Source organism: Arachis hypogaea, chromosome 17 (assembly GCF_003086295.3).
Source record: "Arachis hypogaea cultivar Tifrunner chromosome 17, arahy.Tifrunner.gnm2.J5K5, whole genome shotgun sequence".
In the NCBI taxonomy this organism is placed as follows: Eukaryota; Viridiplantae; Streptophyta; class Magnoliopsida; order Fabales; family Fabaceae; genus Arachis; species Arachis hypogaea.
The window spans coordinates 119962935-119980693 of NC_092052.1; the positions used below are offsets into that span (position 1 = coordinate 119962935).

The window sequence follows — 17759 nt, forward strand, 5'->3', positions numbered from 1 at the left end:
GAAGTATTATTATTATTATTATTATTATTATTATTATTATTATTATTATTATTATTATTATTATTATTATTATTATCACCTGCTTTGACATCTCAAGAGCTATAAGTTCTGCTATTCCAGTTCTTGCCTGAAATCATGGCAAAAACATGAGATGAATTAACTTGTCAAGTGCAAATATATACATATATAAAGCGTATTTTAAAAATAAAAAATATAAATAGTATCTGTTTTCACTCTTTTCCCCCCGAAGCACCAAGCAAGTTTTTATGATTTTCAATTTGTTACCTCACCGGCACCGAGGAACAGGAAAGTGTGGTCGGCCAAAGTTCCACCAATCAGCTTCAATGCTGCCACGACCCCGGCAAGAACAACAGATGCAGTCCCCTGAGATATATTATAAAACATTCATGATTTGAAATTTTGAATAGAACAATCTCCATGGTATAGATGCTAAGATGCTACTTATAGTACCTAAATATCATCATTGAAGACTAGATGAGATGTGCCGTATTTCGCAAGCAACTCGAAAGCATTGTGATTTGCAAATTCTTCAAACTGCAGAAAAAATATTTTAAGGTAACAGAAACTCAATTGAATGATTCAGGTTCATAACATCATAAAAACTTGTTTAAAATTCACAACCTGCACAAGAACTTTTTTCCCATAGTTTTGCTTTACAGCAGCCATGAACTCACTCAGAAGTTCAGAATATTCCTATATAGAAACCAGATATAATCAAAATCACTTCATATCAATGCAAATGAAAGTGATATGCAGATATCAAGGCATGTATGTAATGGTATAATGAGAAGAAAAAAGTTAGTAGAAGATTGAAAATGCATACTGCTGATGGACGAAGCCCTCCTAGTGTTGTGTACAAAGCCAATTTTCCAACAGGAATTCCCATTCCCTGAAATTAAACACATCTAACATAAACTATATGAAGCCTAAGTTACCTATTTTACTATATATCATGTTTTCATTGAATTAATGTATCTATATACTAAAAAGTAACAGCTTCAGATAAAACAGAATGATAGGAGTCTAGTAGTTATAATAAATCAAGGAACGAATACCTGACATCCAAGGTCTCTGAGTCCTAAAATTCGCTCGCCATCTATGACAACAATAACTTGAGTACTCCTCTCAGGCCAATTTTTCAGTACCTCAAGGATCTTGCCCCTGAAAGAAAGCCAAAAGCTCTTATGATGATACTGAATCAAACACAGTACAAAGTTGCATACAAGAAAGAAATTTATTATATACTTCTCTTTCAAACTATGAACCCTAACATCCTTTTTACTTCAAGAAAAAATCAAAATTTTCAATAGAGAATAATAATTTTCTATTTATGTCTCTTCACCTTAATAATATATCAAATCAACTTAACAAAATCTATATCAAATTCTTTGCCTTGACCTGAAAATTTTACAGAAGAGAAAAGTACATTAGAACATAAGAAACAGAATTTGTGTTTAACTTTGCCAAAACTATATCATCAAATTATCACAAAAACTAATATCTTTGAAAAATTTTGAAAATTTAAAGAAAGCAAAGAACAAGAAAAAATTAGGAACAAATCCTAATTGTAATAACTCGACATGACATAAAACTTGACTCGACTCAAAGCTTACAGAGACTCGCTAGCTCGCCTTCTTGATCTCCTCAGCTAGCACCACCGAATCTGCACCCAAACCACACCACTGAATCCGCGTCCAAACCGCACTCTGAGTGCTTCAAGCCGCCGGAGGAAAAGCAGAACCAGCGGCACAACCCGCAGTGGAAGATGACGCAGAAGCAGAAGATTTAAAGCATTACCTCAACAATCTGAATGAAATCGTCACTCTGAGAGGTCAACGAATTCATAGGTTCCACGATCACCTCGTCCTCCATTCATAACTCTACACCGGCAACGATGGTGCACGGAATTGTGATCACACTTTTCACAACTCCGGTACAACTAACTAGCAAGTGCACTGGGTCGTCCAAGTAATAAAATCTTACGCGAGTAAAGGTCGATCCCACAAAGATTGTTGGCTTGAAGCAAGCTATGGTCATCCTGTAAATCTTAGTCAGGCGGATTCAATTGGTTATGAGTTTTGATAATTGAAAGATAAATAAAACGTAAATTAAAATAAAGATACTTATGTAATTTATTGGTGGAAATTTCAGATAAGTGTTTAGAGATGCTTTGTTGCTTCTGAACCTCTGCTTTTCTATTGTCTTCATCCAATCATGCGTGCTCCATTCCATGGCAAGCTGTATGATCCTCTCAGTGAAAATGGTCCAAGTACAGTTTCTGCACGGGTAATCAACTGTCGGATTTCTCGTCTCGGATGAAAAATACCAGGCACAGCTACTGCACAGCTAATCATCTGTCGGTTCTCACTTATGTCGGAATAGGATCTCTCTATCCTTTTGCACACTGTCACTGCGCCCAACATTCGCAAGTTTGAAGCTCGTCACAGTCATCCCTTCCCAGATCCTACTCAGAATACCACAGACAAGGTTTAGACTTTCCGGATTTCAGGAATGCTGCCAATTGGTTCTAGCCTATACCACGAAGGTTCTAACCTCACGGACTCGGTTCGTGGATTAGAGACCCAAGAGAATATACTCCGGCTGTCGTCCAATGACAACGTTGAACATCATGTAGACCACTTGTGGTTGTCAGGCACGCGGATCTTGGCTAAGTGAGTAACGAAGATAGTGGGTGATTATCACGGGTCACCCCTTCATTCTGACTTAACTGAATTAAGGACGAGAGTATATCTTGGAGAAGAAGTAAGTGTGAATTGAAAGAGAAACAATAGTACTTGCATTAATTCATGAAGAACAGCAGAGCTCTACACCTTAATCTATGAGGTGTAGAAACTCCACCGTAAAAAATACATAAGAGAAAAAGGTCTAGGCATGGCCGAATGGCCAGCCTCCAAAACATTATAAGATGTGTTCCAAAACTGTGCAAATACAATAGTAAAAATTGCTATTTATACTAAAACTAGTTACTAGGGATTACAGAAAATAAGTAACTAAGTGCAGATAGTGCAGAAATCCACTTCTGGGGCCCACTTGGTGTGTGCTTGGGCTGAGCATTGAGCTTTACACGTGCATAGGCCTTCTCTTGAGTTAAACGCTAGCTTGGATGCCAGTTTGGGCATTTAACTTCAGTTTTGGTGCCAGTTCTGGCGTTTTACACCAGAAAAGGGTCTCTGGCTGGCGTTTAGACGCCAGTTTGGGCCATCAAATCTCAGGCAAAATATGGACTATTATACATTACTGGAAAGCCCAAGATGTCTACTTTCCAACGCAATTAAGAGCGTGCCAATTAGGCTTCTGTAGCTCCAGAAAATCCATTTTGCATGCAGGAGGGTCAGAATCCAACAACATTTGCAATCCTTTCTCAGCCTCTGAATCAGACTTTTGCTCAGGTCCCTCAATTTCAGCCAGAAAATACTTGAAATTATAGAAAAACATACAAACTCATAGTAAAGTCCAGAAATGTAATTTTTGCATAAAAACTAATAAAAATATAATAAAAAGTAACTAAAACATACTAAAAACTACCTAAAAACAATGCCAAAAAGCGTATAAATTATCCGCTCATCAAACGCTTTGACGGAGGAGACGACAGCGGCAAGGAGATGAATGGCGGCGGCAGGGAGATCGAGATTTTAGGGTTTCACAGAGGTCCCTCTCCCACTCTCTCTCTCTCTTTCTCGCAATCACTCGAAGCCCCCTCTTCTGAATATTTTTTTTTCAATTTTTGTTATGGGCTAATATTTATTTGGGCTAGAAATGTTTTTAGTATGGATTGATCTGTGGGAGTTATTGTTAATAATTTAGAGGATTTTTACAAATTGTCACTATTAAAATATATTATGGAGGTTTATAATAACTTCCACTAAAAAACTTCCACAAATAAACAAGAATTTTGTAGTGCGCCACGCGTACGCGTCAGTTACGCATGCGCGTCGGCGAGCTTTCCAATCCACGCATACGCGTAAGGCGTGCGTACGCGTCGGTGAGGTTTTTTCTAATGCACGCGAATGCGTAGACTTTGCACGCCGATTCCCAGCAGCATGCATCCACGCATACACGTCAGGTACGCGTACGCGTCCCGGCTTAAGCTCCAAAGCTCCATTTTCATGTTCCTTCCACTTGTGCATGCTTTCTTTCCATCTTCTAGACCAATCTTGCCCTGTAAACTCTGAAATCACTTAACAAACATATCACGGCATCGAATAATAATAGAAGAGATTAAAATATAGCATTTTTAGGGTCAAGTAAGTATGTTTTCAACCATGAGGCAAAATAAGGAAGGAAACACAAAACCATGCATTTTATATGGATAAGTGCGGAAAGTATTGACAAAATCTCCCAAATTAAGCACAAGATAAACCACAAAATTGAGGTTTATCAAACCTCCCCATATTTAAACTAAGCATGTCCTCATGCTAAAAACAAAAAGACCAAAGGACATAAGAGAAAGAGGTTTATGAAATGCAACTAATGCAAATGCATCTATCTACTTGGTCAAGGGTGAAGCAATCCTCCAAGAACATATATGAACATATAGGGCTAAGGTGACATGATAGTCCATGAATCCTACCAATTCAAACATTAAATGAAGTGCATATAACTTGCGAGACGAATGCTTGTGAAAGCCGGGAACAAGGAGTTGAGCATCGAACCCTCACCGGAAGTGTATCCGCTCTATTCGCTCAAGTGTATAGGGTTCGTCACTCAATCCTCCTCTAATCATGCTTTCCAAGATTTGTCTTTCATCTAACAATCAACAATTATTCAATGCATGCATACATTCATCATGAGGTCTTATTTTTTGTTGTAATGGGGCTAGGGTAAGGGTAAGGATGCATGTATGGCCAAGTCAGCTTAGAATTTGTATCTTTTATTAGCTTAGACTCTTACCTAACACATACAACAACCTATGCAATTCTAATACACAACCTAGCTACCCATTTATTCACTTTTTCACATGCTCATGCATTTCTCTTTAGTTCACAACCCATATGCATTGGTTATCATTGGCTTCGCCTTGGGGCAATTTGTCCCCTTTTTATTACTTCTTTTTCTATATTTTTGTTTCTTTTATTTTTCTATTTCTTTTTCTTTTCATTCCTTTTCTTTTGTTTTTCTTTGCTTGTCCCCTTTTTGGGGGGGGGGGGGTTATGTACGAAAGTGCCAATGCATATTGTTCAATCATTCAATACATGAGTATGTTCCCAATTTCCAAAATTTTCAATTACAAATACAAAGCACACCTTTACATCTACCCAAGTTCTCAAGTATCCCCTTCCATTTGAAAGACACACACCCTCACTCGCCTAAGCTAATCAAGGATCCAAATCCAGGGAGGTTCATTGTTTTTCACTTAGGGGTGTTGATGTACTAAATTTAAGAACAAAAGGATTTATCATGGGCTCAAAATTAGTTAGCAATAGTAGATAAAAAGGGTTAAGGCCATTTGAAAAAGTGACTATTGAAATGATGTCCTCAATCATGTAAATGCATTCATACATGAAATAATAGATATATAGAATCAGACAAAGCAAGGATTGCAATCATAGAAAGAGAACAATGCACACAAGAATGGGAATAAGTGGTTATCAGATGTAACCACACAATTGGCTCAAAGCTCACATGCTTGTATTCTTAACTCAACAACCATGTTCCAAAATACATTCTTCGAGCAAGTTTATCACAAAAAAAATTTTCAAAATTGGTAGGGTGCCCTAAAAATACATTTTCTTAGAAAAGGGTCATCACCCTAACCAAGTAGTTCTAGAAAAAAGATTATTACCTAAACAAAAGTGTTCAAAAGTAAAACTAACTAAACATGCAATGTGTCCTAATTAACAAAACAAAAGAGAATTGAAGTCCATAGATGTTGAAAGGAGGAGATTATTACCCACGGAGATCGGTCGAACGACCTCCCCACACTTAAGAATTAGCACGGTCCTCCATGCTACTAGCAAGGCGCAAGGGGCGATCAGAACCGGAACTTCCACTATCCCCTTCATGATTGCTACCGTCACTTAGGTTCGAGGTGGATGTGGAGATCTCGGGTTCCTCTATAGATGGGGCCACAAAACTCAAAAGCTTCTTTATATAAGTAAATCGACGTTGGTTCCGCCGTTCATATCTATCTATCTTCTTGTGGAGATCCTCAAGCTGTTGGTGGGTAGATCTTTGTGGTGGTGTGGATGAGGTGGTAGGAACGGTGGATGGAGGGGCCATGTCAAGGCTCGGGGTGTCCATCGGAGGCTGAAGATATTTCCTGCTTGGGACGACATCGCCTTTTGCCGGAGTCATAGCTTTCATGTAGCCTCGCAAGGAACACCAGCAGCAGCAACTAAATTAGATACCAACGCAGAAAATGGTAAATTACCCTTGGCATGGACTCAGCTCATCACTTGTCAGACGAGGAGAGGAATATTGACTGGCCTCTCCGTGAGTACGCACCAAATAAGGAGGGCGAGGTCCGCCGTGGAGGACGACTTATGGGTGCTAGGCAGCACGTAGTGAGATAAGATCTGGGCCCAAGCTCTAGCCTCCACAGTGAGGTAGCACGCATCAATACACTTGGGCCGCATCCAGAGTCGTCCTTGGGTCCAAAATATCTCTGGTTCGGCAATTGACAAACCCCATTTGTAGGGTTTATCTTGTATTGATTTTTGGGGATTTTATCACCTTTTACCCATATTTATTCAAGAAATAGCATGGTTTTGTATATTCTCCTTTAATTGTGCTTGAATGTGAAAACATGCTTTTTAGGACTCAAAATAGCTAAATTTAATTCACCTCGATTCTATTAGATGCCTTGATATGTTTGTTAAGCGATTTAAGGTTTAGGAGGCAAAGATTGGATCAAGGGAATGAAGAAAGAAAGCATGAAAAGTTGGAGAACTCATGAAGAAATGAAAGAACCGGAAAGCTGTCAAGCCGACCTCTTTGCACTTAAACGACCATAACTTGAGCTACAGAGGTCCAAATGATGCGGTTCTAGTTGGGTTGGAAAGCTAACATCCGGGGCTTCGAAACGATATAAGATTTGCCATAGTTGCTACACGTATGGTGGCGCGCACGCGCATAGTACGCGCACGCGCCGTTGCTGCCACCTGGTTCACTTAAAGCAAAACGTGGCCAGCGATTTTAGAAGCCTTGTGGGCCCAATCCAACTCATTTCTGATGTTATTTAAGCCAAGGATTGAAGAGGAATCAACATACTTTTTAATCATTAGCTTAGTTTAGTAGTTAGAGTTAGTTTCTAGAGAGAGAAGCTCTCACTTCTCTCTAGAATTAGGATTAGGATTAGGTTTAGTTCTTAGATCTAGATTTTAATTCATCTTCTTCTACTTCTATCTTCTCAATTACTTGTTGTTACATTCATTCTTCTTCCATTCTTTTATTGTAATTTTCTTTATGTTGTTCTTATACTTTGTTGTAGATCTACTATTGTTCCTTCCATTTTCTTTCAATTCAATAAGAGGTAATTCATAATGATTGTTCTTCTTTGCTTTTCTATTGTTGATCTCTTGCCTTTGTAGTTAGATCTCTCTTTAATTCTTGCAATTTATGTTGTTTACTTTTATTGCCTTTTATGTGTTTGTTGAAATGCCTCTTCTAGATATAGTATAGGTTATGCTCCTCTTGGCCTAGGTAGAGTAATTAGTGACACTTGAGTTATCTAATTCCTTTGTTGATTGATAATTGGAGAGATTGCTAATTGGTTTAGAGTGCACTAAAGCTAGTCTTTCCTTGGGAGTTGGCTAGGACTTGTGGCTCAAGTCAATTCATCCACTTGACTTTCCTTTAATTAGTAAGGGTTAACTAAGTGGTAGCAATGAACAATTCTCATCACAATTGAGAAGGATAACTAGGATAGGACTTCTAGTTCTCACACCTTACCAAGAGCCTTTTATAGTTGTTAGTTTATTTTCATTGCCATTTACTTTTCATGCTTCTTATCCAAAACCCCAAAATAACTCATAACCAATAACAAGACACTTTATTGTAATTCCTAGGGAGAACGACCCGAGGTCCAATACTTCGGTTTATAAATTTTAGGGGTTTGTACTAGTGACAAACAACTTTTTGTATGAACGGATTAGTGATTGGTTTAGAAACTATACTTGCAACGAGAATTCATTTGTGAAATTCTAAACCGTCAAAAAAATCCATTCGTCAAAATGGTGTTATGTTATTGGTTATTGTACATATGTGAATAGTGTGAATATCTTGCTTTTTGCTTTATTTGCTAGTTGTAGAATTTTATTTCTCTTATTTTCCATTATCTTTTGATTTTTGTTTCCTCTTTCCATTATGAATTCTCATTTTGGCTATGAGTGTGATTACAACTATGTTGTAGGTGATGAGGACTACAATGAAGATGTGTGTCAAGGATGGGATAACCAAAGGTGGGAGGAGCCATATGCTTATGATCAATCCTCTTGGCAACAACCTCCACCAATGCACTATGAAGAAGAGCCATTCTATGATGCATACCAAGCAAATAGCTATGGTGAATCTCCTTGTGATTTTCAAGAACCACCACCATATGCCTATGAGTCATATCCTCAACATGAACCTCAACCACACTCACAAGCCTATTTTCAACAAACACCTCCATATGACCATGATCCTTACCCACCATACCAACCTTCTTTTGAACCATATGAGCCATACATGGAACCACAATTTCAAGATTACTACTCCCAAGGACCACCTCAATACACACCACCACCTTACCAAGAAGAACCACCTTCCTATAATGAACCCTTTCTCCAATATGATGAACCCTCCCATCCACCCCAACCTCTAATGGATGAAACCCTCGATGTTCTTCTTCAAGGACATGAGGAGATGACAAGGGATGTGCAACAATTCATGACCGCCTTGGATGCGGTGGTAAACCGGTTAGCATCCCAATTTTTGGACACTCAAGGAACTCCCATGGCTCAAGAAGAGCATAGCATGAAGGAGAGATTGGAAACTCCGGTGGAAAAGGAGGAAGGCTACTTTGTGTTAGAACAATTGGAGGAACCTATGACCATTAAAGAAGAGGAAGAAGTGGTTGAAGACCTAGGAGATGCGGAACCTCCATAGGAAGCTAAAATCATAGAAAATCCATCCAAGAAGATTGAATTTGATGTCGAGGAGGAAAGTGCACAACCTCCAAAACAATTTTTGAATGAAGACTTGGAAAGAATGAAGCAAGACTTGAGTTCCCTTGGTGATGAAGATCATGCATCCAACCATCTTGGTGGTGAATCCTTTGAATTTGAAGAACCTTCTCCCAATGAGATAGAAAGCAATGTGGAGGTAGATTTCTCTCAACCTCCCATTTATGATTTGAGTGATGAGGAAGAGTTAGATGAAATTGATGAACAAAGGATTGGAAGTGAAGGAGCTTATGAAGAGGTGGAGATTGACAAGGAAGCAAACAAGGGAGTAGAGCTTGCAAGCACATTGGAGATACCTCTCCCCAAGCCACCACCATCCATTCTCTCATTCAAGTGGGTGAATTCCTTATACTTAAGCTTTGTTATTCCCCTTGAATATGGTTTGCTTGAGACGGATGGTCAACTTAGACATATTTGTGGCTTTAAAAGCAAAAAGGAAATGGTTAGTGGTTGGAAACATTATTCTAGGCTCATTATGGTTGCATGTTCAAAGCTTAATTGCACGGTTTGGCATAGAGCTAGATTGTTTGGGTCTAGGAGAATATTTGGTCACTTTATTGAGAATTCTAAGGTCATGCCACCCAAATGGAATAATGATAATCAACTCGAAGATGGGTGTGGAAATAAGATATGGGATCCGGGAATATATGAGGATCAATTTTGGGAGCCCATGGTTTGTGAAGAACTCCATCAAGGCTTGAAGATATTAAAATTGAAGAATGGAGCTTATTGGAGATTCAAGCATTGGTGGATGTTCAAGGATAGCTTCAAGCACAAGCCACCTTGAGAGGAGCTCCCCATAAGTCCAACTTAAGGACAATAAACAAAAGTGCTAGGTGGGAGACAACCCACCATGGTAAAATCCTTTTATTTTCTCTTTTGTATATATTGGTAGAATTAGCTTAATTTCATGTTTTGTTTAGTTAGTTGAGTATGTTTGGTAGTTTAAGTATGCTAAATAAGGTTTTATGGTGTTTTGGTAGCTGTTTGGAGGTTTGGAATGCTTGGATTGGTGCAAAAACATAGAAAAAAATTTTTTTTTTGAAAAACAGAGCACCATCCACGCGTACGCGTACATGGCGCGTACGCGCACTTACAGCATTTTCGACCATCCACGCGCGCGCGCCATGCGTGCGTACGCGTGGATTGAGAAGTTCCAACCTCCATACATTTTCCAGAGAGTTGTGCCTGCGCCGCGCCAACGTTGTGCCTCTGGCACAAACCTATTTGCGCGCTCGCGCACATGACGCGTACGCGTCACTCTCGAAATAAGCCATCCGCGCGCGCGCGCGGATTGCCTTCCTTCACCACATTTCTTTTCTTCTCCTCTTTCTATTTCTTTCCTTCTCCTTTCTCCTACCCCTCATCCAACTCTTCCAAACACCATTGACAACCATTTATTTTAGTTAACAAATTAGTTAGTTAGTTAGTTGATTAGTTAGTTTTAGTTTAGTTTTCATTTCATTTTCTCTCTTTTCATCATAAGTGTTGGAGTATTGACTTTGTTTACTATACATTGCTATATCCCTTATTGCCTAAATGCTATTTTAGCATGAATGTTTTTAGATAATCTTTGTTGGATTCTATGATTTTACTTGGTTTTGAGTTCTTCATGCTTACCTTTTGAAAAATACCAAGTGATGAGAATTGTCTTCGAGTCTGTAACTCTTCTTGAATTGCATGATTTGGCCACCATGTAATTTGAATCCTTTTCCTCGATTAGGCAACCTCTTGATGGATGATGTTGAGCATTTACCTTAATGCATTGTATTTCATGATTATATCCATCCATATGTTTGCCTTGAATGCTTTCATGCTTCTCTAATGCTTGTCTTACCTTACAAGCTTACTTAAAGCATCTCAAGCACACTAGGATAAGTGAAGTGCATGCTTCTTTTGTGACATAGCTTTTATGCTAATGTGTATTCTAAACCGCGCAATTTAGAATTCACACACCTAATATTTCTTAATGTCACACTAATTCACTCACCTCATTCTAGTGATTTACCTCATTCCAACAATGTATGCTTCCTTGCTTTTATATCTTCTCATCTTATGGTGTTATATTTTTGTTTTTCATAACGAATGCACCACAAGCAACCATGGAGGCGGAAGAAAGAACACATAGCAATCCGGAGAGTCGCCGTACCCCCTTGCTCATCTTTGAGTGCACCGAGGACGGTGCAAACTTTTAAGTGTGGGGAGGTCGTCCGACCGATCGGCAATCTTGGGTGAAAAATTTCTAACTCCAATACTTTTGCATTTCATTCTAGGATTTTAGGATTTTTACTTGCATTTTCTTATTTTTGCATATGTATACACAATAAGCTTAGTCAAGATAATGAGAATTTTTCAAGATTTCTATCTATAGGGCATGTCAATTGATTTGAGTGAAAACTTTTCATAGAACTTGCTTGAATTATATATATTGTAGAACATGTTTTGAGCTAAGAACACAAGCTTGTGAGATTTGAGTCTAACGGTGTGGTTACATCTTACAACCACTTATCTTTCCTTCTTGTGTGCATTATTCTCTTTCTATGATTGTAATCTTTGATTTGTTTGATTCTTTATGTCCATTATTTTGTGTATTCATGCATTTATGTGATTGAGGCCATCATTTCATTTAGCTCACTTACCCAAATAGCCTACCTTTTATCTTCCATTGTTAGCCAAATTTGAGCCTACGATTAACCCACTTGTTCTTAATTTAGCACATTACAAGCCTTAAAGCGAAAAACAATAAATGTCCTTATTTGGATCTTTGATTAGCTTAGGCTAGAGTGTGTGTATCATTCAAGTGTGGGAACCTTGGGACATTGGGTGAATAAAAGGGTAGTTTTGTAATGTTATTGGAAATATTAGGAATTGGGTACATACTCATGTATTGATCAAATGTAAAACCTTATGCATTGAGGTTCTTGTATATAAAAAAGAAAAAAAAATAAGAAAAAACAAAAGAAAAAGAAATAAAAGTGAAAAAGAAAAACAATATGGAAAAGAAAAGAAAAAAAATAGAAAAAAGAAAGAAAAAAGAAGAAAAATAATAAAAAGGGGACAAAATGCCCCAAGGTGAAGCTCAATAAGATCAATGCATATGAGTTGTGAAATGAAAAGAAAATGCATGAGTATGTGAAAAAAAAGTGAAAAATGGGTAGCTAGATTAGAACTTAATTGTATAGGATGTCATAGGTTAGGTGGGAAGTTTAAGCTTATCAAAGATTCAAATTTCAAGCTCACTTGACCAAATATGCATCCTACCTTGACCCTAGCCCCATTACAACCAATGAAAAGACCTCATGATACTTGTATGCATGCATGAAATAAATGTTAATTGTTAGAAGAAAAACAAATCTTGGAAAGCATGAAATAGAGGAGAATTGAGTGAATCAACCCTAAACACTTGAGTGAATAGAGTGCAAACACTACCGGTGAGGGTTTGATGCTCAATTACATGTTTTCACCTATGATCATAATTTTCATGCAAGTTTGTAAAAATATTTAATAACTCAATTCAATTGTGGATTAGACTTGCTAGTCCTTAGCCCTTGTGCATATATGTTTCTTGGGAATTGATTTATTTTGACCAAGCACTTGCATTCATTTAGATAGTTGCATATAGGTAGATTGCATTTAGTTAGTTTCCATTGAATAAATGTTGATACCCTTTGTTTCTCTCTTGGCTTAAGCATGAGGACATGCTTGGTTTAAGTGTGGGGAGGTTGACAAACCCCATTTGTAGGGTTTATCTTGTATTGATTTTTGGGGATTTTATCACCTTTTACCCATATTTATTCAAGAAATAGCATGGTTTTGTATATTCTCCTTTAATTGTGCTTGAATGTGAAAACATGCTTTTTAGGACTCAAAATAGCTAAATTTAATTCACCTCGATTCTATTAGATGCCTTGATATGTTTGTTAAGCGATTTAAGGTTTAGGAGGCAAAGATTGGATCAAGGGAATGAAGAAAGAAAGCATGAAAAGTTGGAGAACTCATGAAGAAATGAAAGAACCGGAAAGCTGTCAAGCCGACCTCTTTGCACTTAAACGACCATAACTTGAGCTACAGAGGTCCAAATGATGCGGTTCTAGTTGGGTTGGAAAGCTAACATCCGGGGCTTCGAAACGATATAAGATTTGCCATAGTTGCTACACGTATGGTGGCGCGCACGCGCATAGTACGCGCACGCGCCGTTGCTGCCACCTGGTTCACTTAAAGCAAAACGTGGCCAGCGATTTTAGAAGCCTTGTGGGCCCAATCCAACTCATTTCTGATGTTATTTAAGCCAAGGATTGAAGAGGAATCAACATACTTTTTAATCATTAGCTTAGTTTAGTAGTTAGAGTTAGTTTCTAGAGAGAGAAGCTCTCACTTCTCTCTAGAATTAGGATTAGGATTAGGTTTAGTTCTTAGATCTAGATTTTAATTCATCTTCTTCTACTTCTATCTTCTCAATTACTTGTTGTTACATTCATTCTTCTTCCATTCTTTTATTGTAATTTTCTTTATGTTGTTCTTATACTTTGTTGTAGATCTACTATTGTTCCTTCCATTTTCTTTCAATTCAATAAGAGGTAATTCATAATGATTGTTCTTCTTTGCTTTTCTATTGTTGATCTCTTGCCTTTGTAGTTAGATCTCTCTTTAATTCTTGCAATTTATGTTGTTTACTTTTATTGCCTTTTATGTGTTTGTTGAAATGCCTCTTCTAGATATAGTATAGGTTATGCTCCTCTTGGCCTAGGTAGAGTAATTAGTGACACTTGAGTTATCTAATTCCTTTGTTGATTGATAATTGGAGAGATTGCTAATTGGTTTAGAGTGCACTAAAGCTAGTCTTTCCTTGGGAGTTGGCTAGGACTTGTGGCTCAAGTCAATTCATCCACTTGACTTTCCTTTAATTAGTAAGGGTTAACTAAGTGGTAGCAATGAACAATTCTCATCACAATTGAGAAGGATAACTAGGATAGGACTTCTAGTTCTCACACCTTACCAAGAGCCTTTTATAGTTGTTAGTTTATTTTCATTGCCATTTACTTTTCATGCTTCTTATCCAAAACCCCAAAATAACTCATAACCAATAACAAGACACTTTATTGTAATTCCTAGGGAGAACGACCCGAGGTCCAATACTTCGGTTTATAAATTTTAGGGGTTTGTACTAATGACAAACAACTTTTTGTATGAAAGGATTAGTGATTGGTTTAGAAACTATACTTGCAACGAGAATTCATTTGTGAAATTCTAAACCGTCAAAAAAATCCATTCGTCAGCAATGACTCGAAGAATTGAGTCCCAGTCAAACCCAAACTCATTCCACCGACGTAGGACCTCTTGGTAACCATCCATTTCCTTCGGCACCTGTAAAACATTAAGCACTCCCTGAATAGCCTCTTCTGAAATTGGGACTTGCTTCCGGCGCATGTATACTGACTGAAGAGAAATGAGGTGATAATTGGTGTAAAACTCTACCACCCACGAGAGGTTGGCCTCTTGTGGTCTTCTATGAGAAACTCCCATCCTCGCCGCTCAATGTGGGGCATCACATAATGAGCAATGTGATCCGGAGGGGCGAGTAAGTGCTCGGAATGATAGTTCCTCTCAACCATGGCGGGGAACACGAGTTCGCAGAAGCGGTTAGGGAACCTTGAGGAGTCCCTTGCCAGATTGCTCTTCTCTTTTTCATCAATAGGAGCGATTTTATTTGCCTTCTTTGAGAGGGGTTTAGCTCTGAGTGTAGGATGCACCTTGGAAATTGACTTTTGGGGTACCCTTTTTGTGGCCGGTGTCCTCGACGCCTTCTCCTTGCCTTTCTTGGTGGCCATCCTGAAAAAGGAAGGAAAAGGGGAAACATTAAACCCAAAGAATTAACTCATAAAAAATAACATGCAAGTGAAAAGTAGTGCCCAAAAAAAATTGTGTAGCTTGAGGACATGACAGCTACACATGTGATCAAAACAACTATAGAATCATGGGTCACAACACTTAGCATGGGATGCAAGAGTGAGTAAGGCATTTAATAAGGCATGAAAAGGATAAACTCAAGCATCCATAATAAAGAAGCAAGTCATGGTAAATGAGCATAAAGATGGTAAACATAAAGCAAAGTAAGCTCAATGCACCTAGAAAGGAGCAAGTGTGTAAGGAAGAAACACCAAGTTGAGAGCATAAGGTCAAATGGAACCAAAATGGTATAGGTGCATTTTCTCAAACACTTGGTGTGCAATATTCAAGTAATGAGTAAGTAGGAAGAATTCAATCATGTAGAATCCCAAATAAAATACCAAACAACAACACAACACCACATAGTCACAAAGACATCAAGAGATAACAAAAGGATCAATCAAAGCAAGGTAAAACTTGAAGTTCAACATCCATGGAAAAGTAAGATAAGAAGGAAAGCAAACAAGTAAGAACCAAGTAATAAAATCATGCAACTAAAAGGGAAATCAAAAGAGTAAGCAAATGCAAGAAGAACATGCAACTAAATACAACTAGAAGAGGGAAAATTTAAAAGAAGACAAAAGATGAGAAGAAGTAGAAATAGAACCTTGAGAAGGGATAGAAAGCAAGGTAGAGTGTGGGTTGAAAATAGGAGAGAAGAGGGAAGAAACTCTAGAGCCGCCGGAGGTGGTGGTGGTCGCCAGTACAGTGGCCGGAGACAAGAGTGGTGGAAGATGGGAGAAGAAGGAGAAAGGTAATGGAAGAAGGAAGATGGAAGAATGAAATGAAGTAAAGAAAGAAAGAGGGGTGCACAGGTTTAAAATTGAGTCAAGCAATCGACGCGCGCACACACCACGCGTACGCGTGGTGGGCAAAGAAGGGAGGGACGCGTACGCGTCAGGGGCGTGTACGCGTGGGGAGAGTTGTGCCTTGGGTATAGAGTTGGCATAAAGCAGGCCCAACTCTCGGATTTATGTACCACAAATGGTGTGCAGCACAAGCGACGCGTATGCGCACAGCACGCATACGCATGGATTTCCAAATAGCGATCGACGCGTATGCGTCACCTACACTTGCGCGTGGGTCGCCTGGCACAAAGTGGGCATAACTATCAGATTTTTTGTACTAGAGAGTTTAGAATACACAACCGACGCGTACGCGTCCCCCGCCCTTACGCGTGGGTTGCTACTGTGCCTTTGGCAAAAAATGGGCATAAAGTGGGTACAACTCTCGGGTTTTAGTACCAGGAGTTGTGAAACCACGTCGACGCGTACGCGTATAGCATGCTTGCACGTGGATGCCCCTTGGCATTCACTCAGCTAGGAAACACTCAAAACTCCATACAACATCAAAATAAAGCATTTTCTTCAACACAACCAATTCAACAAAATTGCCAAGATTGATGAAATCCTAATGAATACCACAACAATCTAACAAAATCAACAAAACCTAGCATATCCAAACAAGCTCAACAACATCAAGAAGCACAAAATTCACAAAGAATCTAAGACTAAAAGCAAGAAAGTATATACAAGGACGATCATACCGTGGTGGGGTGTCTCCTACCTAGCACTTTTCTTTAACGTCCTTAAGTTGGACGGTCATGAGCCTAAGCTTCCTCTCCTTGTGGTGCATCCTCAAGTAGGAGCACCTCCACTTCCCTTGGTGATTTGTAGCCATAGTACTTCTTCACTCTATGGCCATTCACCTTGAAGGCTGCCTCACTTTGAGGGTCAAACAATTCTACCACACCATAGAGCTTTACCTCCTTCACTTTGAAGGGTCCTTCCCATCTTGAACGGAGCTTTCCAGGCATGAATCTAAGCCTCAAGTTGTAGAGGAGAACTTCGTCACCTTCTTGAAAATCCTTCCTCCGAATATGGTGATCATGAAATGCCTTAGTATTTTCCTTGTAAATCCGATCATTCTCATATGCCTCCATCCTAAGACATTCAAGCTCCTCCAGTTGCAATTTCCGGGCTACACCCGCCTTGGTGATATCCATGTTACACTACTTCACTGCCCAATAGGCTTTATGCTCAATCTCCACCGGAAAGTGGCATGCCTTACCATAGACGACCCGAAAGGGACTCATTCCTAACGGGGTCTTATAGGCCGTCCTGTATGCCCATAATGCATCTCCCAACCGAGAGCTCCAGTCTTTTCTTTGTGGATTCACCACTTTCTCCAAAATTTGCTTAATCTCCCGGTTGGACACTTCTACTTGCCCATTCGTTTGGGGGTGATAGGCAATTGAAACCTTGTGTGATATCCCATAGCGCTTGAGTAGTGCTTCTACCTTCTTGTTACAAAAGTAGGAACCTTGGTCGCTCACAATTGCTCGTGGCGACCCATAGCAGCACACAATATTATTTCTAATGAAAGAGATTACGGCATTAGCGTCATCAAGGCGGGTAGGTATCGCTTCCACCCACTTTGAGACGTAGTCAACCGCCAACAAAATATACAGATACCCACTTGAGTTAGGAAATGGCCCATAAAGTCTATGCCCTATACATCAAAGATCTCACAAAATAACATTGGTTGTTGAGGCATTTCATCCCTTTGGGATGCATTTCCTGACTTCTGACATTGGTGACATGACAC

The 17759-nt window shown here is 39.0% G+C and overlaps 1 protein-coding gene across 1 annotated transcript; it reads right to left on the minus strand.

Annotated features, from left to right (window-relative positions):
* Positions 1-16761: 16761 nt before the first annotated feature.
* Positions 16762-17157, minus strand: LOC112763750 (uncharacterized). Its single transcript, XM_025809342.1, has one exon. It carries the CDS (start codon positions 17155-17157, stop codon positions 16762-16764), a length of 396 nt encoding a protein of 131 aa, XP_025665127.1.
* Positions 17158-17759: the final 602 nt, after the last annotated feature.